Below are 25,088 nucleotides of genomic sequence, written 5' to 3' on the forward strand. Positions count from 1 at the left end.
CAGGGCTAAGTAAGTGTATCAAAGATTGTTTCTTTAAAAAAAAATATCAACAGCCAATTAATTTACTCCTCATAGAAAAACATGGATGAAGGTGTACAATTTCCTACATGCACATATGTCATCATAACATGCAAACATGACATCATCCAAAGAGATTAGCCACAGGTCAGTTGGACAAAATATACAGCACACAGAGACAAACTAGTGCTGTAATAAATTTGGCACCTGGCATATATATATTTTTTTTTCTTCTTCTTTTTTTCTGTTTTTCCTTATTTTTAAAGAGGAAAGGTGATGTCTAAATAAAGGGAAGTCAAAGATCTATTGGGTTCACAACACTCATCTCCATCCCAAAACGGAAATGGTGGCCAAAGGCAGTTCACTAGGACATCATATACTGTAAAAAAATAAAGAAATCAAGTCTTTACATTAACCATCCTTTTAGCGACAAGTTGCGTAACACAACATCAATTCCCCACCTATAGTGTGCAACCAGTACAAATACCACTATATTAATTGTTGTACTTTCAGAGGGCACATCAATATCAAGCACAATCATCAATGCATCTGCATTAAAATCTGGCATTTTTAGGTGAGCTACACATCCTGTATATATAAAGATCCCTATGAAGTGGTGAATTGGTCCCATTGGTGCTAAAGCTAGATTGTGTTGAGTGCAGGTAAAGCTGCAGGATGAGGAGCAGTTCTAAAATGTCATACTGTACTTCAGCAGTCAACATGTCCCTGCACTTAGATATTTAAGAGCACAACAGTCAGGTTGCACAGGTAAAAATTCCATTCATTTTCTCCACAGAGAAGTCCAATGTAACTTTTGAATTACTCATTATAAGTGTTGAGATTCTTAAGCAAAAATTCCTGTAAAGAACTACTGTACCACTCATAATCCTGTAAAGAGATTTGCCAATCATGAAAATCGCATAAGATGTTTCATTTATTTATTTTTTCTCCCAGTAGCTTTATACTGTAAATCAGAAAGTTAGTTCCCCCAAATTTTCGTATACTGTTTTGCTTCAATTACATTTTTGCTTGAAATTCCCACGAAGACAATGAAAATAAAATACTTCCTTAACCAAGGCTGCTGAAAAAGCAGACAGCCACTGTTGCGCTCTACTGCGCTCACCCTAAAAATACCAACATGTAATAAACCCTTCAGATAGAAAAGATACTGTCGACAAACTAAAAACATGGGCAGAAACAGAGTAAAATACATATTCTGAATAAATTAACCTTGATTTGTTAACTATCATCCAAAACATTACAGTATCTCACTAACTGAGAGAAAACAACATATTCTTTATTTCACATTGGTAGCTCTGAATCTTTTTGTGTGGTGAATAACAGATACAAGAGAAAGTTGACTAAGTGCTTCAATCTGTCTCAACTTCTTCCTCTTTTAATCAATTACTGAAAGAGAAAGGTCTGAGCTCATAATATGCCCTCTGGAAACAACACTGACATCAACAGCAACCAACAAATACCACCTTTCAGTCTTCTATAACTCAACTGCATTAGCATTTTTAAGATATCATCTACTTTCCCCTGAATCATTTCAATAACACACTCTGAATAGACCAACATCATCAACATCCACCTGAACTTTACAATGCTACAGTCTTTGTTTTGTGCAATTTCTTTCCTCAAATACATGCTCAAGTATATCTAAGAAACAAATATCAGTGACATTTAACCTACAGCATACAGCAACTGTTCATTGCCTCTCTTACACCAAATGCTTCATAATGCATCACGCACCAATGTGGCGATAAAATCTTTTTAATGCAAAGTTTAGGCACTTGGCATCTTACCTCTAGAGAGTAAGAAAATGATTAGACCTTACATAATGTCCAGCTACACTCAGATCATTTACAAGGTACAAAATGGAACACTGTGAAAAGATATTCAATCTACTGCAGTCTGATAGAAAAGTGCGTTTAATTTGGCCTTTTTTCAGTAGGTGGGAGCAGACCAACTATTCCACTCATGCTAGAGAAAGAAGTAGAATTTCAGCAGCACAAACCTTTAGGTTGTGTGTCCACCAAAGAGTTTTTAGCCAACAAATATGCCAGCCGCTTTGGAGGCACAGCGTTTAGCTGTTTCCCTGGTAGACCCATGATGAACTAAATGTTCCTTCAAGCATTATTTTTTTTCACATTAATGTTGCAATCCGAAGGTGTCAGGCGATGGTTATTCAATCATTGTACAAGTAGAATGTGATGGTTGGTCAGTGTGGTATTTGTCCCACCCCTCCTCCAATGCAAATTGACGGTTAGGTGAAAAGTGGCAGTGACGAGTGCGACATTTTACCCAAAGATGAACACTGTTCAACGCTCAACGACCAGAAAAAAAACAGCAGTGAAACGCTCAGCATGGAACAAACACTTGCGACCACGTCACACTAGTATGTGGTGCTCCCATTGCAAACAATTAAAAATATACGCTGGCTTTAGGAACAAAAAAAAAAAAAAAACGTTTTGGTGGACACACTGCCAAAATCCCTAGAAATATCTTTTCAGTCATTGTGTCCTGTGCAAAGAGTCTAAATAACCTCTCAAATCTCAACAACTAAATGTCTCACTTTTTCCACACAACTGCTTTCACCATAGCTTGTGTTTTTGGGCGTCTTCCTCTCTGAGGTCTGAGGTCTTGATCACAGGCACAGCTGATGTGATCATCTCCTTGCATGTGACCCTTGTGGAATCAGCCCTAATGAAATTAAAAGAGGTGGGGAGTGTCACTTGAGGCTAAACTATTCAGTTTGAAACCTATTAAGAGCTCCAAGCGCTTTCCATCTTGCCACAACTTTCGTAAACAAGTCACAAGGACGTCTGCTACTTTCTAAACAGGAGAAGAACACCTTTATAAAACCATATACGCTCAAGCTGATGGTAAACAGTTGTAAATAGTGTAAACTGCGGACGTAACTCTTGTTTCCCTCCAAAACACGGCTTCCTCCTCCCCCGGGGCAAAGACGATAAAACTCATGCTAGATTGAATCATGCTAACACCAGTCATTTCTCTCAGTTTCCTGATAGCTTCCAGATGCTCTGCCGCTTGAACCAGGTGCCGCGTTCACTCCGAGGGAGTAGTGATACCCGTTGGGGACTCCGCTCTGGCTGCGCGAGAGCAGTGTGGAAGTGGGGGCCACACCTGATGATGTGTGGGCGATGGAGGCTGCAGTCCTGGGGGAGCGGCCCGTGCCGTACGTGCTCAAGGCATCGTGGAAGTCGTCCGCTTCAGACAAGTTTGAGTCTTGCTGGAGGGGACCCAAGTTGGGGTCAGAGCCGATACGAGTGACAGGCACGGGAGATTGGCGGTGGGTGCTACCGCTGAGTAGGGCATCGTGCTCTGACAGGCCACGACTAAGGCGAGTGGGGCAGGGCCCTGTAGACTGGGCAGTGTTGAGCTGGACCGGAGAGGAGTTGGCAGTCTTGTAGGCAACAGCAGGCCGAGGCGTAAGGGGCGTCTGAGGGAGCTGTCTACGCCCGCGGCAGGGTGTGCTGGTGCCTGAGGTATGAATGACTGAACTTCCTTTAGCTGTGTTAATTCCCTGAAACACAATGAAGAGAAGAGAATGAGTAGGTCACTGCTACACAGCATGTGTGGAAGCTAGAGGGACTGAGGGAAACCACCTGACCTGCTTAAACCTGTTTGGGTCATAGGGTTCTCCTGGCGATGTGGATCTGCTGGGCCCGGCGGACACACTGTGGCCTTGTTCATGGCTGCCGTAGCGATCACAAGAGTAGTATCGCTGCTTCCTTTCCGCCGCTGAGGATGAATGGTGCTTCCTCTCGTGGGAGCGGCCGCGGTCTCGCTCCCGTGATCGTTCCCTAGGCGGTGACTCAGTGTTTGGATCTGCTGTTATACATAAAAATTCATCACATATATTAATCAGCCATGTCCTAGTCAAAGCTGAACCGTGCATTTTTTTTTTTTCAGATGTTAAAATATGATGTTCTGTGGCTCTTTCAGACCATTTCTTGTTTGTTTGAGTGCTGCGACCAGCCCAACATAGCAACAGTGGCGTGAGAAAGTTAAAGTGGTCCTGACAATGAAACAGATGGGTGGGATCTGTTTGTCCAACCAATGGAAGATGGAGAGAGGTACTTCAAAATCAATCGTTATTTTTGAGGTTCTGTTTTGTGATTCAAGTGGTGCAAAAATGACAAACGGCACTTTAAATATAAAAATGTTATTAAAGGGGTCATATGATGCGATTTCAAGTTTTCCTTTCTCTTTGGAGTGTTACAAGCTGTTCGTGAATAGATAAGATCCCTAAAGTTGCAAAGACTAAAGTTTCAAACCCAAAGAGATATTCTTTATAAAAGTTAAGACTGGTCCACGCCCTCCTAAAACGCCTCGTTCTAATGTTCTTTTTAGCAACATCATATGACCTATATACACTACTGTTCAAAAGTTACATTTAAAAAAAATATATTTTTTAAAAATTGTTTATAGTCTTGTATGCTCACCAAGGCTGCATATATTATACAATATTATACAATAAAACTGTAATATTGTAAAATATTGTTACAATTTAAAATATTTTTCTAATATCTAATTTATCCATGTCATGAAAAAGCTGAATTTCTGGGTTGTTTATTTACTCAAAAATGTGTAATTTCAAATTAAATAATTAATAATTAATTTCTCATTTTCTCTGCTTATATTCTCCCCCAAGTTTGTCAATAAATGAGCATAACCATGCACCGGGGCCTTTTAACTGGGCTGTAAACACCAGACACTGCTGCCCAACACCAGTTTGAAACCACTGTGAACTCAAAACACCAGAGGGCACTTATATATCACCACAAAAGGGCTGGTGACTTGTGTGTGTGCATGTGTGAGCCCTGCTGTTTGGTGCTGTTGTGATCTTTGACTACAGAGAAACAAAAACATGTAGAGGAAGATGTATGTGGGTGTCTGTATGTGTTTGAAATCTGAGCACAAACACACCAAACTAAAATGAGCTTTCAGAGGACTGATATATTGTCCCGTTTGATCTATTACCAGAAGAGTCAGACTCTGGCTGAGAAACATGTTTATGTTCCAGTGTTTCTAAGAACAGAATGAGAGGAGCAGGAATCTTGTAGTAAAGAATCCTGAGATCTCCTCATGTGCAACCACAAGCTCATGACTGCTACTCCGACTGCTGACTTTTCCCAGTCACGCCACAAACTGGCCAAGAAACAAAAATCAAAAAATCAATCCGTTCCAAAGTGCATTTTCTAGCAATGGTTTGTAAGTCCCACTTTCAGTCAAAGACAGAGGTTGACAAAGTAAATCCTACACCAAAGTGCCTTGGAGAGCAATAAAGAGTCTTTTCCTTGATAACCTGATCACTATAATCCTTAAAAGAATTTACATCACTGTGCTAAGCATAAGAAGCTGGGATTTTCAACTAGTACTCCATTTTTCTTCATAATCCTTATAGCTTGTACAGACCTATATATGGCAAATGTCATATTTTATATAATATAATACAATATTGCATATATGTATGTGTGTGTGTGTGTGTGTATATATATATATATATATATATTCATTATTTATTAAACAATATATATATATATATATATATATATATAGTTTAATAAATAATGAAATAATAATATTGCTGTTTTTCTTATTATTATATTAAAGCAATCTATCTTAATTAAAATGCTAAAAAAACTAGATTTAAACTGACATCTTATTTATTTTTTCTCTCAATAACTATTGTTTTTAATGAAGAACATACAGTTATTGAAACTTTTAAATCTCCTATTTACAGTTTTTGTTAACAATACATTAAATATATATATTATATGAATATATATTATATATACAATATATAAATATATTATATATTACATATACAGTATATTGTTACAGTTCTTCTAATATATTATATAGGAGACCTTTGAATATTGTGTTGAACAGGTAAAGGGGGGCCTTCGATTTGAGATCCACTCTTCTAGGTGGTTGTTTACCAGCCCAAATCAAACGAGGCCACCTCATGTCTCTATGATATTCTTGTGCTCTATGAAATTCACTTTTTTCTTTCACATGAATGTGCTGAAAAGCGTAAACGAATGAGTGAGAAAGAAAATCAAGCCCACCTGCAGGCGGTGGCTGCTCCTCGCTGATGGCTCGATCCAGCGATTTGTGCTTCTTGTCTTTGCGCCGCTGGCAGCGGTGATGATGATGGTGATGATGATGATGGGCTCGCTCCCTCTCTCTCTCCTGAGCGAGGGTCTGGCCCGGGGTCATCTTGGGCCTCTCCAGGTCATAATCGCTCAGATTAACCTCTCGCACCTCTCTCTGTGGTGTCAACGAGGACGTAGACCGCCTCATGGGACTCACGTCTGCGATAGGCTGTGTGTTGGAAATAAAACGTGTTAACGTGTGAAAGATGAAGACATGTAGGAGAGAACACATATCTAGCAAAGTACTAGAATGACAAGAGTCTCAGAGCACTAGACCTGTCACAACAGACGCACAACACCAGCTGAGCATGAAAACACAGTTCCACTGAAGAGCGTCGTTCAGCCCGCTCCTGCGGACACACGCACGCATCAGAGAACAGTGGAACACCGTCACGCTCGATGCAAACACTCTGCTGTTTGAATGCTGTCATCGAATCGTCTCTTACACACGGACTGGACGGCTGGAATAGTTGCTGCATGAACTATCCACAGCCAAGCAGCGGTCACTGATCTATAAAGAGTCGCTGGTGCTTTTCTTGCTTAACCTTTGCTGTTAATCTCTAGATAATCTATAGTCTGTATGTGCATTTACAGTCTCAAAAAGATATTCATTAAATCTTAAATTGTCCTAAAAGTCACTTTAGACTAGATTCTTTAGAGAATCTGTGACCACTCCTTGGTGATGACTGGAATTTCTACCTTTGTAAGTCTACCAAGACTCATTAGTACCGCCCAGTGGCATAAGCGTTCAGAACCTCTAAGAAGCAGTGCGTCCCCTCTTCTCTCAGTTTAAACAGCCTGAAAAGTTTCATTTGAAGTAACTAATTGCACAAATTATTTTAGATTGCAATATTAATTCATAATATTGCTGGTTATACTGTATTTTGGATCAAATAAATGCAGCCATGATGAGTATAAGAGACTTCTTCTAAAAAACATTTTTAAAAATCTTACACAAACATTAGCGTATGTGATTACAATCATAAATATGGCTGAAAGATATGTGAAGAGAGGACTGCACTAATCAAAATGATGCACAACCCACCAAATGAAACACACTCATACTTACAGTTAGCACCACACAACATCCAAGATAAAATAAGCATTACATTTTAATCTTTGCTTTTCGTATTGCTATAACTAAACTGTGGTTAATCTGTTCCATTACTTGTAAAATAGTTACTCACAGTGATGAACTACTAAAAATGGCTTTTGTAGTGCATGTTAGTTTTGTGTTTAGCTGGCTAATATGAATTGTGGCTGTATAAGTTTATTGGTCTGTTAAAAGAGTGTAAACTCTAAAAGAGCTGGAATGGATAAAGCACACACAAGCCAACATAGAAATGGAGTGGCTGGCAGAGAGATATAGAGGGAGAAAAAGAGAGAAAGAGAGTGTGATTGCAGGTGGAACACTTGTACATACTGCTAGATACGTTCCGGTGGTGTGGCGTAAGTGGCTCCGCTGTTGGGACGGGAAGAGGAAGAGGACACATAGGTGAGGAGAGCAGGGCACACAGTTGTGGCACTCATGGACACAGAAACAGAGTGAGACAGGAGGAAAGAAAGCAGAAGAGAGGGACAGAGGAAAGAACGAGTGATGTTCATTAAAAGTCTGGATATCAAGGTCCAGTATGGTCAGAAAACTGGTGCCTAAAAAATTAGGGATGGTGGATCAGAGACTGTTTGTGCTGAGAGAAAAAAAAAGGTGGCGAAAAAGAGTTCAGTGAGTTTGATGTTATAAAGACAGGTGGAGAGAAAGAAGAGACAAACAAGACAGGACAAGACAAGACAAGACAAGACAGGACAACACTAAAGACAAGACATTATAACAAGGATGCTGGACACTGTGTGAGTCTATTAGCGATGTGGCAAAAATACCAAATCAAAAGAAACAAAGTATGTACACAAATAAACTTACAGTTAAAAAGCAACATCAAATAATTACATTAGTTAATGAGGAAAAACTCAATATGAAACATACAAAAAAAATAAAAATTACATTCGTATTATTACTGTTAACTACAACTATTAAAAATTGCTTTTGTTAATTGAAAAAAGCTAAGAAAACATAAAATATAAAAAATATTTGAACAACTTAAACTTAAATTAGAAAACTTAAATTAGAATATAATATACGCTTTGGATAAAAGCGTCTGCTAAATGACTAAATAAAGAATAAATAAATTAAATGTTGCCTTAGCAACTAAAAAATATAGATTAACAGATATTTTTAAATAGCACAAACTAATTAAAATGACAGAAACACATAAAATGAGTATACTAATATAATTTATACTAAAATGAAAAGAAAAAAGAAAGAAAGCTCATTCAAAATATGAATAAATATTATAATACTACATAATAATACTAAAACAACACTGAATTACAACCTACATTGTGAATAAAGATTTTTCAAAGTTGTAAATAAAACTTTTTGGAGTACATTTTACAAGAAAATACTGTTTCAGTCTTTCAACTTTAAAAATGTTAAATTCAATGTTTGTGCTGTTTCTTTGTAATTAATTGTGAAATTCACTAGCAATTTCTGAGTGAAAGTTGTCTCTGCACTATTTAATGTCAGTGTATATGATATAAATATAATTTAAAATAAACTAAAATATTTAATTCCAACAAAGATTAAAATAAAACATTCCTATATAGTTCTGTATAGTGTGAATATACTGTATGTAGACTTTGCATTGTCCCTCATCTTCTCTTTTTCACTCTCTCTCTCTCAAACACACACACACGCATTCAGCTGAACTGAAGATAATAAATGTGTCTCTCAGTGGAGACTAGTGTATACAGTAAATTAACCTCTCCTGACTTCCTCCAATTAATTTGCTTGAATTCTTCAACTCCTCTCTGCATTCATTAATACATCTTCCCTATTACCTCCATTCATCCATTCATTCATACAGCTGCCCATTCACTCCTCTTCCCTCTATCTATGCACAGTCATCCCCCAGCTGCCTCTTTCTTTGCAGGAATTAGTCAGAATAAGAAACAAAGGCTGTACAGTAGTTATTTCCAACTCCCACCAGAACGAACTCATATGGCCACGATGGACAGGAGATGTTTACCTGAAAGCCAGCATTGAGTCTGGGCATGGAGGCAGCTCTGCCGTGACCCTCCAGCACAGGATACCCGCCCACATCAGAGTCATTCTCCATGTCAGTCATCTCAACTAATTCCTGCAACATACATAGAGCCAGACAAAATAAACACAAAAGTGAAACCATTGTGAAGAAGAAGCATACTTTAGCATACTTATAAAAAGAGTACTTATTAAGGAAACAATATACTTAAGTGCAAACTGAATGTTTTTGCACACTAAACTGCATGTTATTTGGAAAAAAAAAGAAATTAATTATAAGTTTCAATTTATATTAAAAGCAGTTAATTGAACTTAAGAGTGCTTTTTTTGAAGTACACTACAAGTGAAGTACACTACACCCAAAAATGAACTATCCCTTTAAGTACAATTCTTTTTTCACAAGGGAATGAACAGTGAACAGTATTTGGGCTTGTTGCTGATGAATCTGACAGTTTGTAGTAGGGATGCACCGATACCACTTTTTCCAGTACTCGCCCGATACCAATATTTTTATATTTTGCCGATACCGAGTACCGATACCGATATTTTCATTGCATTTGTAAAATTTTTAAAATATTGGGTACAGAAACCAAAAGAGTATGTATAATGTTAGTTGGTTGTAGCTTTAATAAAGACCACAGAAACTAGGGCTTAACTGATCAGTAAATGGCTGTAAATGTCTGACACATGTAACTTATGCAGGATCACTAGTACAGGTCAAATCACCTGAGATCTGTATGTGTTTGGCACATCTTCCGATTGGCCCCGTTGGACAGGCCTTCTGTTCACTTCCTGTGTGACTTCCTGAGGTATACCTCCCGATGGAGACTTTTTCATGGCACTGCTCTGGCTTTGTCTGTGACATACATAAAATTAAAAAAAGATAAATTAAAAAAAGAAAATGAAAAAATACAAAACCCATTTTCAAATGGAAAGTGTAGTACTTAGAAGACCAGAATGGTATAGCACTCACACTGCATCCCCATTGGTCAGGTGAAAGGATGTGGGTGGGGCATCTGGCTGTGGTGTGGTATCTGATTGAGAAGAGGGCGGGACTTTCAGCACTAGTGGCTCCTGATCGTGCAAGTGTGTGAGAGGAAGCATTGGTCTGAAGAGAACTCCAACTTTACTCTGAGGACAAAACATAACAAACACAACAGTCTCAGAAGGACTATATCATCAAATATTAATAACTGTTTGATAATAAAATATGGCTTTAATCTTTATCTACCAAAATATTCCTACTATTAATTATAATTCTGCAGATATAAGTTCCCTCTACCTGTGTGCCTGGTGCAGCCTGCTGCTGTTGGAGTCTTTTGGCTCGGTTCTGCTTATAGTAGTCGAAAATCATCAGAGCAGCATAGACCTTCCCTACAGTCAGTTCATTATCTAAGAGAGAGTGAAATGCACATGAGATATCAAACGGTCAGAAGTGCAGGGAGAAAACTGATGTCCACTAGGTGGCACCAAAAACTCAGAAGTCACAAGCAAAACCAGGCTGAATCACTCAGGTGTAAAATATCATTAATACTCTTTCAAAATGAAAACCCAAACTCCCATTAGAATTTAATTAAGATTCCATATAAATGTTAATTGCTTTCTAAACAGAAATCAACATTACTTTAGCAAGAGTTTCTAAATGCAGGGCATACGTTTATGAGGTGTCACCAGCATGTCTACTGTTTTCGAAGACAAGTTACTCCAAATTTTATTTATTTCCTTCCTTAATTCAGCATCACATAGCCGCTGAGCCAGAACTCCTAGAAAAACGATAAGAAAGCAAGTCTGTGAGAAGCAATAATGTTAACAGAGTCTTTCATAATGTTACTCTAATTCTTGCCATTGTTAATATCCCCATGTGAGATTTTGCCAAGCTGTTAATGGATGTTATCTTATTCTTTAATCATATTTTGCACCAAGTAAAAGGTTAAATAAAAGTCAAAGTCATTGGGGAAAGCGTCATTCAATTAACTTGAAACGCTTTTAACGATGGTGGAGTGTTAAATGTGGCTGATGGAACAGAGCAGTGACTGGTGAAAAGCGCTGCTGGAGCCGATGGAGAGTTAAAGGAGCTTTTGACAAATGCCAGTGACTCACCCTGAGGGCTTCAAGCGGACACTCACCTGATGCCAGTTTAATCTCCAGGGCGGTCCGGATGAGAGCCATTAAAGTGGAGGTAAAGTGAACCGTACTGTCTTCAGCTATGGGCATGTTCATCCTCACCAACCGCTGTGGAGTCATGGACACACATAGTATGTGATTAATATCACACATGACTGCAGGATACGGAAATGACCATAACAAACGACAGGAGGAGTTTGCATGCTTAGGGAGAGTAACGACTTTACGTAATTTCCCTTTTGTCATTTCTGAACTCTCATCTCAGCACACAAATTGTCTCTTCAGGACATCAGAATGATGAGAGGAAAGAGAGAGTGTGTTTATATTTCATGCAGAGGATGACTGGTGTTTTGCTGCATTTCTCCAGTTAGCAGACAGTAAAGCTGTTTTCGTCACACTGAGAACAGTGTGAGCTTTAGCAATTATTGGAGGTTTACAGGTTTCTCAGTAAATGCGATTACATGCACAATCTTACTGATTATGCTTAATAACCTGACAATGTACAATATCATCTTAAGCTCTGATTTTAAAAAAAAATCAGGTTTAAGCAAAATCTGTGCTGTGACCATTACTCCAGTTTGCAATTAAACACCTTTAATGGTGTTTTAATGGTCTTCTTTTTTTAAATTATTTTGATTTTGGGGTAAAACATGGACTTTTTGGAAAATCAAACTTATAAAGTCCTTTATCCTTTGTGTTTGAGGTATCAATATTAAATATTGCCAGTTTGCATGTGGGCAGCTATGACTACTGCCCACGTAGAGAATGCAAATGCACTAGTTAATGCGCACTGAAATGTGAGGTGTTGATGGCTGCATTTCTTGCATTTTTACAAAGTCAGTGATGACCTTCAGAAAGGATGATGACCAGAGAACGAGAAAAGATAACATGCTGACCAACCAAAACCAAGACCAATGACAGCACACACCACACAAACACGTAACTCAAGGTAAAGCCAGAGCAGATGCTTCACACATTAACACACTCAATGGTAATTAAAGAAAAATGTAGAGGTTAAAAGACAACAGACGCAAAATAAACAGAGAATGGATCTGTTTCTGTGGTGTAGAGCATAACATCATGCACAGGGACAACACTCTGCCATTAGAGTGTGTAGGCCAGCATAGACATGTTTCCACAACAGCTACCAATAAAAAAAGGGAAAGGACGCTCCACTGAGCACACATCTACAGCAAGCTTTCTTTCTTTCCTCCCTGTTGATTCAGTGCTCTGAACTCGGGGGAAGTGGGGGCTTGTTCTATTTAGAGCTCGCTGGAGAACGTTGCATCCTCAAGCCTTCACGCACACAGACTGTGTGGCCTCAGAGAGTAGCTCAGCAGACAGACACGAACTCTTGAACGTTACCCATTCAGACAGCTGGAACAGGGTGTGTAAACTTATTGACTCGGAGGCAGCTCTCAAAGTGGCAGAATGGCCTGGTACCAAAACAGGCAGCCCTGTACCAGTGACGCTTGAGATTCAGTTGTGATATTTAGAGTCACTTTTTCCCCATTCAATTCTTTACTTCCTTAGTTTCTTTTATACATTGCAAGACCACCAATTTTAGTACTGCTGCAGATGCCTGAGGAAATTCATTGCTGACTGTGTATTTATTCTGTCTACTTTTGTTGTTTCAAAATATATTGAACTGCCAATGTAGTATTTTAAGGGTGTGCTTAAGACACAAACACTCTCTACCAGTTATTCTGCCTTCTAAGAAACTATTTTTCAGACAAAATCTAAGCCATTGCATATATCTTTTGCAGAAACGTCAATACCAGAATGCACTGAGGTAAAAAGTTAATCAGTTTTGGTGAATGAAATTATAAATGTGCCTATATACCTAATTAAACGCATACATATATTTAATTTGATTAAAATATGTATATTAAATGTTTTTTTTTTGCCATCAGAGGAATAAATTACATTTTAAAATATATTTAAAAAGAAAACAGTTATTTTAAATTGTAATAATATTTCACAATATTGTTGTTTTTAATGTATTTTTGATCAAATAAATGCAACCTTGGTGACCATAGACTTTGCCAGTTTAAATCTAAAGTTTTACTACCATCAGTGAGATCAAAAAGCACATAGAAAAGAGCACAACACAAAGCACGAAAAAAAGAAAAAAAAAAAAACACTTCCACAATTAGAGCACTGACTGACAGCAACATCAGCCTTTGAGAGGACAGAGGAAGAGCCAAGGAACAGTCAGGGGTCTTTAATCATATTTTGCACCAAGTAAAAGGTTAAATAAAAGTCAAAGTCATTGGGGAAAGCGTCATTCAATTAACTTGAAACGCTTTTAACGATGGTGGAGTGTTAAATGTGGCTGATGGAACAGAGCAGTGACTGGTGAAAAGCGCTGCTGGAGCCGATGGAGAGTTAAAGGAGCTTTTGACAAATGCCAGTGACTGGCCCTGAGGGCTCCAAGCGGACACTCACCTGATGCCAGTTTAATCTCCAGGGCGGTCCGGATGAGAGCCATTAAAGTGGAGGTAAAGTGAACCGTACTGTCTTCAGCTATGGGCATGTTCATCCTCACCAACCGCTGTGGAGTCATGGACACACATAGTATGTGATTAATATCACACATGACTGCAGGATACGGAAATGACCATAACAAACGACAGGAGGAGTTTGCATGCTTAGGGAGAGTAACGACTTTACGTAATTTCCCTTTTGTCATTTCTGAACTCTCATCTCAGCACACAAATTGTCTCTTCAGGACATCAGAATGATGAGAGGAAAGAGAGAGTGTGTTTATATTTCATGCAGAGGATGACTGGTGTTTTGCTGCATTTCTCCAGTTAGCAGACAGTAAAGCTGTTTTCGTCACACTGAGAACAGTGTGAGCTTTAGCAATTATTGGAGGTTTACAGGTTTCTCAGTAAATGCGATTACATGCACAATCTTACTGATTATGCTTAATAACCTGACAATGTACAATATCATCTTAAGCTCTGATTTTAAAAAAAAATCAGGTTTAAGCAAAATCTGTGCTGTGACCATTACTCCAGTTTGCAATTAAACACCTTTAATGGTGTTTTAATGGTCTTCTTTTTTTAAATTATTTTGATTTTGGGGTAAAACATGGACTTTTTGGAAAATCAAACTTATAAAGTCCTTTATCCTTTGTGTTTGAGGTATCAATATTAAATATTGCCAGTTTGCATGTGGGCAGCTATGACTACTGCCCACGTAGAGAATGCAAATGCACTAGTTAATGCGCACTGAAATGTGAGGTGTTGATGGCTGCATTTCTTGCATTTTTACAAAGTCAGTGATGACCTTCAGAAAGGATGATGACCAGAGAACGAGAAAAGATAACATGCTGACCAACCAAAACCAAGACCAATGACAGCACACACCACACAAACACGTAACTCAAGGTAAAGCCAGAGCAGATGCTTCACACATTAACACACTCAATGGTAATTAAAGAAAAATGTAGAGGTTAAAAGACAACAGACGCAAAATAAACAGAGAATGGATCTGTTTCTGTGGTGTAGAGCATAACATCATGCACAGGGACAACACTCTGCCATTAGAGTGTGTAGGCCAGCATAGACATGTTTCCACAACAGCTACCAATAAAAAAAGGGAAAGGACGCTCCACTGAGCACACATCTACAGCAAGCTTTCTTTCTTTCCTCCCTGTTGATTCAGTGCTCTGAACTCGGGGGAAGTGGGGGCTTGTTCTATTTAGAGCTCGCTGGAGAACGTTGCATCCTCAAGCCTTCACGCACACAGACTGTGTGGCCTCAGAGAGTAGCTCAGCAGACAGACACGAACTCTTGAACGTTACCCATTCAGACAGCTGGAACAGGGTGTGTAAACTTATTGACTCGGAGGCAGCTCTCAAAGTGGCAGAATGGCCTGGTACCAAAACAGGCAGCCCTGTACCAGTGACGCTTGAGATTCAGTTGTGATATTTAGAGTCACTTTTTCCCCATTCAATTCTTTACTTCCTTAGTTTCTTTTATACATTGCAAGACCACCAATTTTAGTACTGCTGCAGATGCCTGAGGAAATTCATTGCTGACTGTGTATTTATTCTGTCTACTTTTGTTGTTTCAAAATATATTGAACTGCCAATGTAGTATTTTAAGGGTGTGCTTAAGACACAAACACTCTCTACCAGTTATTCTGCCTTCTAAGAAACTATTTTTCAGACAAAATCTAAGCCATTGCATATATCTTTTGCAGAAACGTCAATACCAGAATGCACTGAGGTAAAAAGTTAATCAGTTTTGGTGAATGAAATTATAAATGTGCCTATATACCTAATTAAACGCATACATATATTTAATTTGATTAAAATATGTATATTAAATGTTTTTTTTTTGCCATCAGAGGAATAAATTACATTTTAAAATATATTTAAAAAGAAAACAGTTATTTTAAATTGTAATAATATTTCACAATATTGTTGTTTTTAATGTATTTTTGATCAAATAAATGCAACCTTGGTGACCATAGACTTTGCCAGTTTAAATCTAAAGTTTTACTACCATCAGTGAGATCAAAAAGCACATAGAAAAGAGCACAACACAAAGCACGAAAAAAAGAAAAAAAAAAAAACACTTCCACAATTAGAGCACTGACTGACAGCAACATCAGCCTTTGAGAGGACAGAGGAAGAGCCAAGGAACAGTCAGGGGGATGGGATCTACCTTATAGGCGATTCGTGGAGGACATTTCTTTCCCAAACCTAGCGGAGGGGACATGTGGCGAAGCATCTCATACATATCGAGGTAGGATATGCGTCCACTTCACAGGGGAGACACCGAGAGTTCAAAGATCACACAGGCAAGAAAAGGAGAGGGAAGGAGTAGTGGAGAACATGAAGAAAATGTGATGTGAATGAAAGAAAGAAAGAAAAGAAAAGAAAAAAAAGCATAGTTATCAAGGATTCTGAAGGAAGGTCAAGGGTATCCGATACCATCCTGTCTCAGAAGGACGGATGGATCACGCCTGCTTTTAAAGATACAGGCTGCAGGTGATCCAGGGATGAAGAACATGGCATGATGGGATTGGGCTGGAGGGGGGCTGTAGTCTGGAGCTTCTGTCCTTGCATGCTAGGACGCACCACGGCTAACCAATCAGATACTCAGGAACAAAGCTAATATTTGGCCTAATTTTATGCACGGTATTAACAGAGCAAATAAAAGCTGCTCTAGTACATCAATATTTACAATGAATGAACATATGGGATTCGTTTGGGATGTGGGATTTAGCATTTGGGTTTGTTTCCTGGTTACCATGGTTACCCATATTAGAATTAGTAAGGAAAGAGGGGGAGTATAATCCAATCAGACATTAGCACTTTCAGGCATTTTATGGGCATTCATTTTTTTACAGCACCGCCCCCTCGAGGGAAGGTGTGTAGGTTTTCAAACCTTGTATGCCACCCTATTAGGGCACTTCTTTCCTAAACCAAGGGGGGGTGAGATTATGCGCAACAAATTGTACATATCCATATAGTGTATCCTTCCACTGCAAAAAAATAAGATATGGGTTAAAAAGACAGAGTTTAATAAATTTTTTCCACATTCCGTCAATATATGTATCTAAAGACTTCATGCTTATTGAGATAACTACGCTCAGCTGTGCGTTTTCAAATTTAAATGGATTACACACACATACACACACACACACAAACACACACACACACACACACACACACACACACACACACACAGCACAGGCTTCAAATCCGTTCTGCTCAAGATAGACTAAAAGTGGATGGCATGCAAAGGATAAGATTTGCATTCCTCAGCATTGACAAAGTTTGAGGATTTGATGTTAACCATGGTCACACAGTAAAATGGGATTCTTGTGGCTTAAGGCCTTGAGTAAATCAGACACAGTGACGGTGGCGTACCCTCTTAAGCTGGCGTCTTTCAACCACTTAGTCTCGAGCTGTCACATTTTTTAAAAGTGGCACTAACTGGCAGCGACACCATGGAGGAGTGATACGCACCAGGCGGCAGGGTCGTACTCAGCCCAGACACGGATGAACTCGTCGAGGTGATGAGGCCCGAGAATAGAAGCGTCACGTGTCAGGTACTCAAAGTTATCCATGATGACGGCGACGAACAGATTCAGCATCTGATTGTTGTAGGATAGAGGAAGAATTATGAAAAACAGGAGAAGAAATCTCAATCAGAATTATGTAAAATATGATCACAGTTTTTTTTTTTTTGGTGTCTTGTTGGCTAGACTCAAAGGATGTTTGCACTCATTAAAGCTGCTACACTCTGTGTGATTTTATGTTAAATTTTTTTGCATATACACTACTGGCCTCTTTATTTGATCAAAAATACAGCAAAAAATTTGAAATATTATAACAAATTAAAAAGCTGTTTTCTATTTAAATTTTCAGCAGCCATTCAGAAATCTTTCTAACATGCCGACTTGTTGCTTAAGAAATATTTCTTATTATCATCACAGTTTTTATGGAACCTGATACATTTTTTAGGGTTCTTTGATGAATAGAATGTTCAAAAGAACAGCATTTATTTTAAATAGAACATTTTGTGTACAATGTAAAATCTTTACTGTCACATTTAATCAATTGACAAGTTCCAAAAATGACAAAAAAGCACCCCAAAACCTTAACTTGAGCATTTAATTTCATAAAGCCATAAAGTAGCTTTGTGTAAGGAACAGAGCAAATTGTCATTATTTGCTGAAAATCACACTTGACAACTGTGTCAAATCACCATTCACTTTCACTGTACTCAAAAGAGCAGCTTGGACATTCTGCTATAAATAGTTCTTGTGTTCAACAGAAGAAAGTCATCAAGGTCTGAAACAACATGAGTTGAGTGAGTAAATTATTAATTTTTGAGTGTGTCTGTTTGAATTTGAGATTTGTTCCACTAACCAGGAAGGAACAAAGGAAGATGAAAGAGACAAAGTAGAAGTAAGCGAAATCACTGCCACACTCTTTTCCAGTATAGCCAGAGTCACGGTCACATGGCCTGTCGCTCAGACAAGACAGCATAATTTCATGCCAACCCTCCCCTGTAGCACTCCTGTAACATACAAATAGCAAAAGTCAGAAACTTTGAAATCACTTGCACTAATTTTTAAAAGTTGTGAGAGTTTTTTGTGAGACGGCTGAACAGAGATCAAACAATGTCTTTACCTGAACAACAACATGAGGGCCTGAAAAAAAGTTTGGAAGTTATTGTGAATGTTGATAGCTGACTCCTCGGACAACATGATGTTACCAAACACCTGACACAGAGAGAAAATCACATCAGCAGTCTAATTTCGGATACATTACAGACAATGCAAGCGATTTTGGTGGAGATAGGCTGAAAATTACATAGTGCAAAGTGTGCACTTTCCTACTGAGGCTGCATGAAAACACCCGAAGGGACTGTGTCAATAATTCAGACTGCCTGGAGGGTATGTTACAGTAAGCATCTGCAGTATTAACAAGGCTACATACACATTTTCCATAAACTGTGACTCATGCTTATGAATTTCATAATTTTATGTCAGACAGCAGACACGCAAACAAACATACTGACTCACTCACTCAAATCTACAGAGTTGCAATGCACTGACAGACAGTAAAACAAATCATAATAATCTGTCAGCCACATACATTACAAAAACACATCCAGTGGCCATGGATGGACACAATATTTTAGGATGGCATCTACAAAAGTGTATAGTAATAAAAGTAATATATCTAGCACATTTCTGCTGTTAATAATACATATTAAACCCAATGCTTAGAGTGCACTTTCTATTATTCCTGAAATAACTGACCTGTCTGTAAGTTTGTAAAACATTCTGTGCCAAGTTATGTCCAATTGTCTTTTCATGATCATGTAAAGGCAGTAAACTTTGTAACTTGCACAATCTATGCAAGGATCCCAGAGAGGGAATATTTACACCCACAGGAAATACGACGGTAATACATAACCTGGTAGAAAAATTGCCATTTAGATGACTTTACAACTCAAATAACACATTTATGTAATAAAGTATTAATGTACACTTCTGTTCAAAAGTTTGGGGTCAAAACAGTAATCCTTTGAAATATTATTAAATCTAAAATAACTGTTTTCTATTTCGATATATTTAACATTTCATTTATTCCTGTGATGGCAAAGCTGAACTTTCTGCATTATTACTCCAGTCTTTAGTGTCACATGATCCTTCAGAAATCATTCTAATATGCTGATTTGATGCTGAAGAAACATTTCTTATTATTATCAATGTTGAACGTTGTACTGCTTAATATTTTTGTGGAAACTGTGATATAGTTTTCAAAATTCTTTTATAAATAGAAAGTCCAAACGAATAGCATTTATTTGAAATAGAAATCTTCTGTAACATTTATAACTGTCTTTACAGTCACTTCAGATCAGTTTATTATGCCCTGAATAAAAGTGTTCATTAAAAAAAGAAAAAAAAAAGTATTAATTAAAAATAAATAAATAAAATAAATGAAAAAGTCTTATTGACTCCAAATGTTAAAACAGTAGTGTAAGTGCTCTAACAAAAAGATTACATTTAAATTAGCAAAAAATATAGGCTTCACAATTATGATTTAAAACGCTCTCATCCCACGTTTTTATAATAATGTAAATGCATTTCCTACAGAATGAAGGATGTGAAATTGCCAGTGCTAATCAACAGCATGTCATATAAATAAAGCTTAACTTGAACCATGACTCTAATATGATTATAATCCAAATCCTACTATACAAATACTAGAAAGATGGCAAAAACTGGTTCAAAAGGATGTTTTACGCTGAATGATGAAGCAAACGTATAGTTGGCAGTAGGAGTTTCAAGCGTACAGTTGATTACATGGCTTACTGTTGTTTCCCCAGTCTTACAGGATACAATTAGCATTGATTTACAATGCAGTCCTAATCTACTAGATGGCAGACGCCATCATTTCCAACACAATCTGGGAGATTGCCTGTGCATCCTTAAGTGAGCAATCAAACTTAAAGATGAGATCCGTCCATAAGACTGGAACAATGGCTTTGTTTCATAAAGGCTATGAAGCTTTCAAATGGAAAAACACCACCTGCCCATGTAAAACAGCCTGTGCTTTTTACACAGATTGAGGTCATTCTCAATGAGTCCAAGATCAGTAATCTATCACGTTAAAGCTGTAAACGTTAAGTGAGATGATTGTAGCAGCTGTGGTGATGAGATCTCAGATGGAAAGGTTGCATGAAGGGTAACATTTATGAGAGAGCAACAGAGGCTTTTAAAGCTCTCTGGATCTCACCTGCATCCCGATGATGGCGTATATGAAGAAGAGCATTGCAATGAGGAGACACACATACGGTAGAGCCTGAGGACAAAATACAGTTATTTTACAGACAAACAATTGTCTTGAACGGTTGACAGTTACTGTTGACAGTCAATGTTGTCTAAGCTGTCCAAGTAAAGTCAAAGGTCAAGTTCTGACCTTAAAGGACTGAACGAAGGTCCAGAGCAGGATGCGAATGGTGTAGCCCTGACGGAGGAGTTTAATGAGACGAGCGGCCCGGAAGAGTCTCAGGAAACTCAGATTAATCCTCTTATCCTGGATACAAGCAGAAATAGAGATCAGAGACGCATCACTGGAACTGTATTTAAGCCCGAGACGAGGACACATCCCTCAGTAAGTCAGTGTCAACAACGGCTTCTGTTAGATCTGTTAAGTTTATTGATAAGGTATTAAAACTAGTTAGTCTCATGCAGGACAATGTTGTTGATAGTTTGGTAATGAGGCATGAACAGTCTTGCAGGAACATGCTTTTAAATATAAATAAACAAATCTGTTAGGGATGGGCAGTATGACCACAGTGTAAGATATTATATCACAGCAGGGTTATTACTGGTAACTAAAACTAAAACCAGAAAAAAAACATTACTTGAAATAAAACAAATATTAACATTAACATTGAAATATTAATAAACATATTCTTAGTTAATGTTCCAAAGCAAAAGTTCTTATTCATTCAAGCTGAAGTACTAAAATAACAAAAAAAGCTAAATAAAATAAAACTATATAGACATAATAAAACTAATACAAATAAAAAAACACACATAAAACTACTAAAACTTAACTTTATTAGTATATTAATTAACTATATATATATTAATTAACACAAATTAATATATCTATATCAGTTCTACAATACTTCACAAATTGAAGATATTTTATTTTATTCTTTTTATATGGGTACTTGATAGACACAAACCAATGAAAGATTATTCATAACAGCTAGGCCCATATACATATAGGGGTGCCAACTTCACAAAAGGAAAATACGGGACAATCGTGGTTTTTCATAGAAAAATAAAAGACACACACACACACACACACACACACACACACACATTTATACATCACCCGAAAGCCGAATAAATAAGCTTTCCATTGATGTATGTTTTGTTAGGATAGGGCAATATTTGGCCGAGATACAACTAACTGAAAATCTGGAATCTGAGGGTGTAAAAAATTCAAAATATTGAGAAAATTACCTTTAAAGTTGTCCAAATAAAGTCCTTAGCAATGCATATTACTAATCAAAAAATAATTTTTAATATATTTACGGTAGGAAATTTACAAAATATCTTCATGGAACATGATCTTTACTTAATATCCTAATGATTTTTGGCATTGTTTCAAGAATAAGGTCCAAGGTTAAGAATACACTAGAAGTTACTTAAATGTAAAATGTCTATTTAACATTACAATAGTGAAAGACAACTTCCCTTATTGATCACGTCTTCTCTCAGGCAGATTAGCCTACATGTTTTCTTGCGCGGCTGGATGATGGAGAAATGAAAAATAATCATGTTGTTTGCATTCTCCAATTCGGTAATTGGCGTAAGCGCGAATCCCGCTCGCTGTGAAGCGGGAGCGACCAGCTGGCAGAGGATTCCGCTTTGTCTTAAGCCTTCCTCGAACAGTTATGTTCAAGATTGTGATTTACTTAACACATACGGGACAGTTGTCAACCCTATATACATACCACCATCCCTAGTCTTTCAATACTGGAAAAGGGGGAAAAAATATTTTTTTTATTAAAAAAAAAAACATCTCAACATGGTGCTGGAAAAAACAAAGTCTGATCTCAGCAGGCATAAAGGTGATCATTCAAGATTAGCATAAAGATGTTTGACAGGAGGAGAGGTTTGGACAGAGACAGGCAGTGCAGGAGCGATGAAACCACTTACCGTCTGCGCAGTCCATTGGGGAAAGGAAGGGGGACAGGTGCCAACAGAGATTTAGCATGGAAATAAGAGTCACAGTGAAATCATTAGGCAGAGGCCGTAGTCCGTCTCTGACACGCAGAGACGCAACTGTCAACACTCTTTGGTGGAGATCTCCAGATTGTCATCAGCAGATGATTTGGTCTTATAAACAGGTTGAATGATTAAGGGCTGAACCAAATTCATTTGAAATCATCTAGTGCAAAGGTTGCATTGAGCCAATCAGCTAAATGTGGTTTGAAAATGCCCATTTTTTTTTAATCATGATGTATTATATTTACATGTGCATGCAGTGCTATGTAGAGTATTATATATATCTATAGAAAAACTACAGAAATTTCATTGATTTTTTTAAAGACTTTAAGAAAACAAATCTATGACTTGACAATTTAAAATTTCTTAGGTTTTCCATGGAACTCTGTCAAACTGTCCCCATGACTTTAACCAGACAAACTAAAAGCAGACTAAATCTGCAACACACGACACACACAAAAAAAAAACGAATAAATGAAATCTCACAAAGAGAAAAAGTTAAGCTTTTAGAGGTTCTTATCCGAAACATCCACTGCAGTAAGTCAGTTATATTATTTCTAACATCATATGTGTGTTGAGATTTAAAATGATTTTATTTAAATACCTTTGAATTTTGGTTCTCAAATGCTTTGATGTGTCTCTTTGATGACTCACCTTGATCTCAGTAACCAGGATATCAGTGATGCTCCCCAGCACAGTAACAAAATCAAAAATATTCCATGCCTCCTTTAGGTAGTTCTGCAAACATTGAGGAAAAATATAAAACTACAGTTATTAAAATCAAATTCCACCACAAACATCTTAAACAGTATCGATCAATCTATTTATCTATCTGTCTATCTGTCTATCAGTCTATCAGTCTGTCTGTCTGTCTGTCTATCATAATTGTATATATATATATATATATATATATATACACACAAACACACTTATACGTACATAATATATAAACAATTTTTCCATTATAATTGTAAATAATTATAACAAATTGCTAACAATCTTATATTCTATTGAATATTAAAATGAATTGCTACAGTAGTTTGATTTTTTAAAATTGAGTACTATTATTTATTATTTTAAAAAATATTTGAAAAGCTTAGAAATATGCTTCTGTCAAACTATTAAAAAAATTAGCCAGTTATGAGGTTTAATTTCAGTTTTGATGTTGCATTAAAGGCAGGTTCTGTAGATGGTAAGGCAGCTCACTAGATTTTTGAAAAGAGCTTTTCAGCAGAGCTGCATTTTCTGAATGAATGAATTATAATTACCCCCTTTACCCCCTTTAAGAGACCTCTTTTGGCATTTTTAGATTTCGATTTAGCTTAAGTATAAACCATAGACAGTACGTTTTAAAATCTTTTACTATACTAGCGAGGACAATGTGGCTCTTACAAACATAGAGAATCATACACACAAACACAGGCAGCCTGAAATGCAGACATTGGTGAGTGGTGTAATAGATCTTTAATGGCAGGACGGTCTGCCAGGTGTCTTAGCCTTGGGTTCATGTCTCTCCTGAATGGAGCAAAGATTAGTCGACTGCTGCTAGACATGGATCCCGGATGGAACAACATGAGAGAGACCCATTCATCAACCCTGAGCTCCGAACAGGTGGAGGTAAACGCAAGCGTCACGCACCAGAAAAGCTTCTTAATAAATGACCCTCATAAATGGAAATGGAGCTTGAGATGAGACCTTCTGCTGCAGGTCAGACCAGCCAGCACCAAAAAGAGATTTATGATGCAGCACACACAGCCCTGCTCATACTGTACACCAAACCACACGCTTCTCACCCACCGGGCCATCATTAGCTTCTCACTGATTTCACAGTTCTTGCAATGCCGACGGCCCTGGAGGCTGGTCAATCAACCAACAAGGCTCCACTTTTCACTCAAATCAGTCATTCATAGCGTCATTTTTTTTCTGCCCCTCTCAACACTGGATCAAACTAGTTTTGAGTGTTTACTAACTAGTGTTTACTAAAAGTTTGGTTCACCTTGCAATTTATTCTGACCAAGAACTGCCCTATTAGACAGCAAAAGTCCATCTGACCTGTAAACTGACCAAACACAGTTTGACATTTCGGAATAATTACATAATATAATAAAATAAAAATTACATTAAATAAAATATTAGGAATTTCAATTTAAAAAAAATGTGAAAAAAAAAATAGATAGATGTTACCCACTCCAGTAAACCAAAGTCTCAACACATGATGTTTTATTGATTATTGAGTGAATCAAGTTTTATCAAAAGGTTCTACTAGTTTAAAAATGATCAAATGCATTGATAATAGAATACTGGAAGACAATAAATGTCACCTGGTAAAGCTTGGAATGACTGGAGTGCAGTGTTAATTTTTTACTAAACTT

The 25,088-nt window shown here is 37.5% G+C and overlaps 2 protein-coding genes across 2 annotated transcripts in view; both read right to left on the bottom strand.

Annotated features, from left to right (window-relative positions):
* Nucleotides 1–1,815: 1,815 nt before the first annotated feature.
* LOC107736881 (probable voltage-dependent N-type calcium channel subunit alpha-1B) lies at nucleotides 1,816–11,658 on the bottom strand. Its single transcript, XM_016548258.1, has 10 exons — nucleotides 11,430–11,658; nucleotides 10,959–11,066; nucleotides 10,586–10,695; nucleotides 10,277–10,434; nucleotides 10,030–10,159; nucleotides 9,290–9,400; nucleotides 7,630–7,668; nucleotides 6,120–6,375; nucleotides 3,656–3,873; nucleotides 1,816–3,568 (listed from the first exon to the last, which is right to left on the bottom strand). Exons 1-10 carry the CDS (start codon nucleotides 11,578–11,580, stop codon nucleotides 3,020–3,022), a joined length of 1,830 nt encoding a protein of 609 aa, XP_016403744.1. The 5' UTR covers nucleotides 11,581–11,658; the 3' UTR covers nucleotides 1,816–3,019.
* A 1,187-nt stretch (nucleotides 11,659–12,845) lies between these two features.
* LOC107736909 (voltage-dependent N-type calcium channel subunit alpha-1B-like) overlaps nucleotides 12,846–25,088 on the bottom strand; it is a 32,413-nt gene continuing 20,170 nt past the window's right edge. The window contains exons 10-18 of the mRNA XM_016548298.1: nucleotides 23,371–23,454; nucleotides 20,888–21,004; nucleotides 20,705–20,770; nucleotides 18,587–18,678; nucleotides 18,323–18,473; nucleotides 17,417–17,544; nucleotides 16,833–16,929; nucleotides 13,876–13,981; nucleotides 12,846–12,898 (exon numbers count right to left, since the gene is read on the bottom strand). Coding sequence (XP_016403784.1) covers nucleotides 12,846–12,898; nucleotides 13,876–13,981; nucleotides 16,833–16,929; nucleotides 17,417–17,544; nucleotides 18,323–18,473; nucleotides 18,587–18,678; nucleotides 20,705–20,770; nucleotides 20,888–21,004; nucleotides 23,371–23,454 — 894 coding nt within the window. The remainder of the gene's footprint in view (nucleotides 12,899–13,875; nucleotides 13,982–16,832; nucleotides 16,930–17,416; nucleotides 17,545–18,322; nucleotides 18,474–18,586; nucleotides 18,679–20,704; nucleotides 20,771–20,887; nucleotides 21,005–23,370; nucleotides 23,455–25,088) is intronic.

The sequence above is a fragment of the Sinocyclocheilus rhinocerous genome, unplaced genomic scaffold, assembly GCF_001515625.1.
Source record: "Sinocyclocheilus rhinocerous isolate Xijiao unplaced genomic scaffold, SAMN03320098_v1.1 scaffold192, whole genome shotgun sequence".
NCBI classification, from domain to species: domain Eukaryota; kingdom Metazoa; phylum Chordata; class Actinopteri; order Cypriniformes; family Cyprinidae; genus Sinocyclocheilus; species Sinocyclocheilus rhinocerous.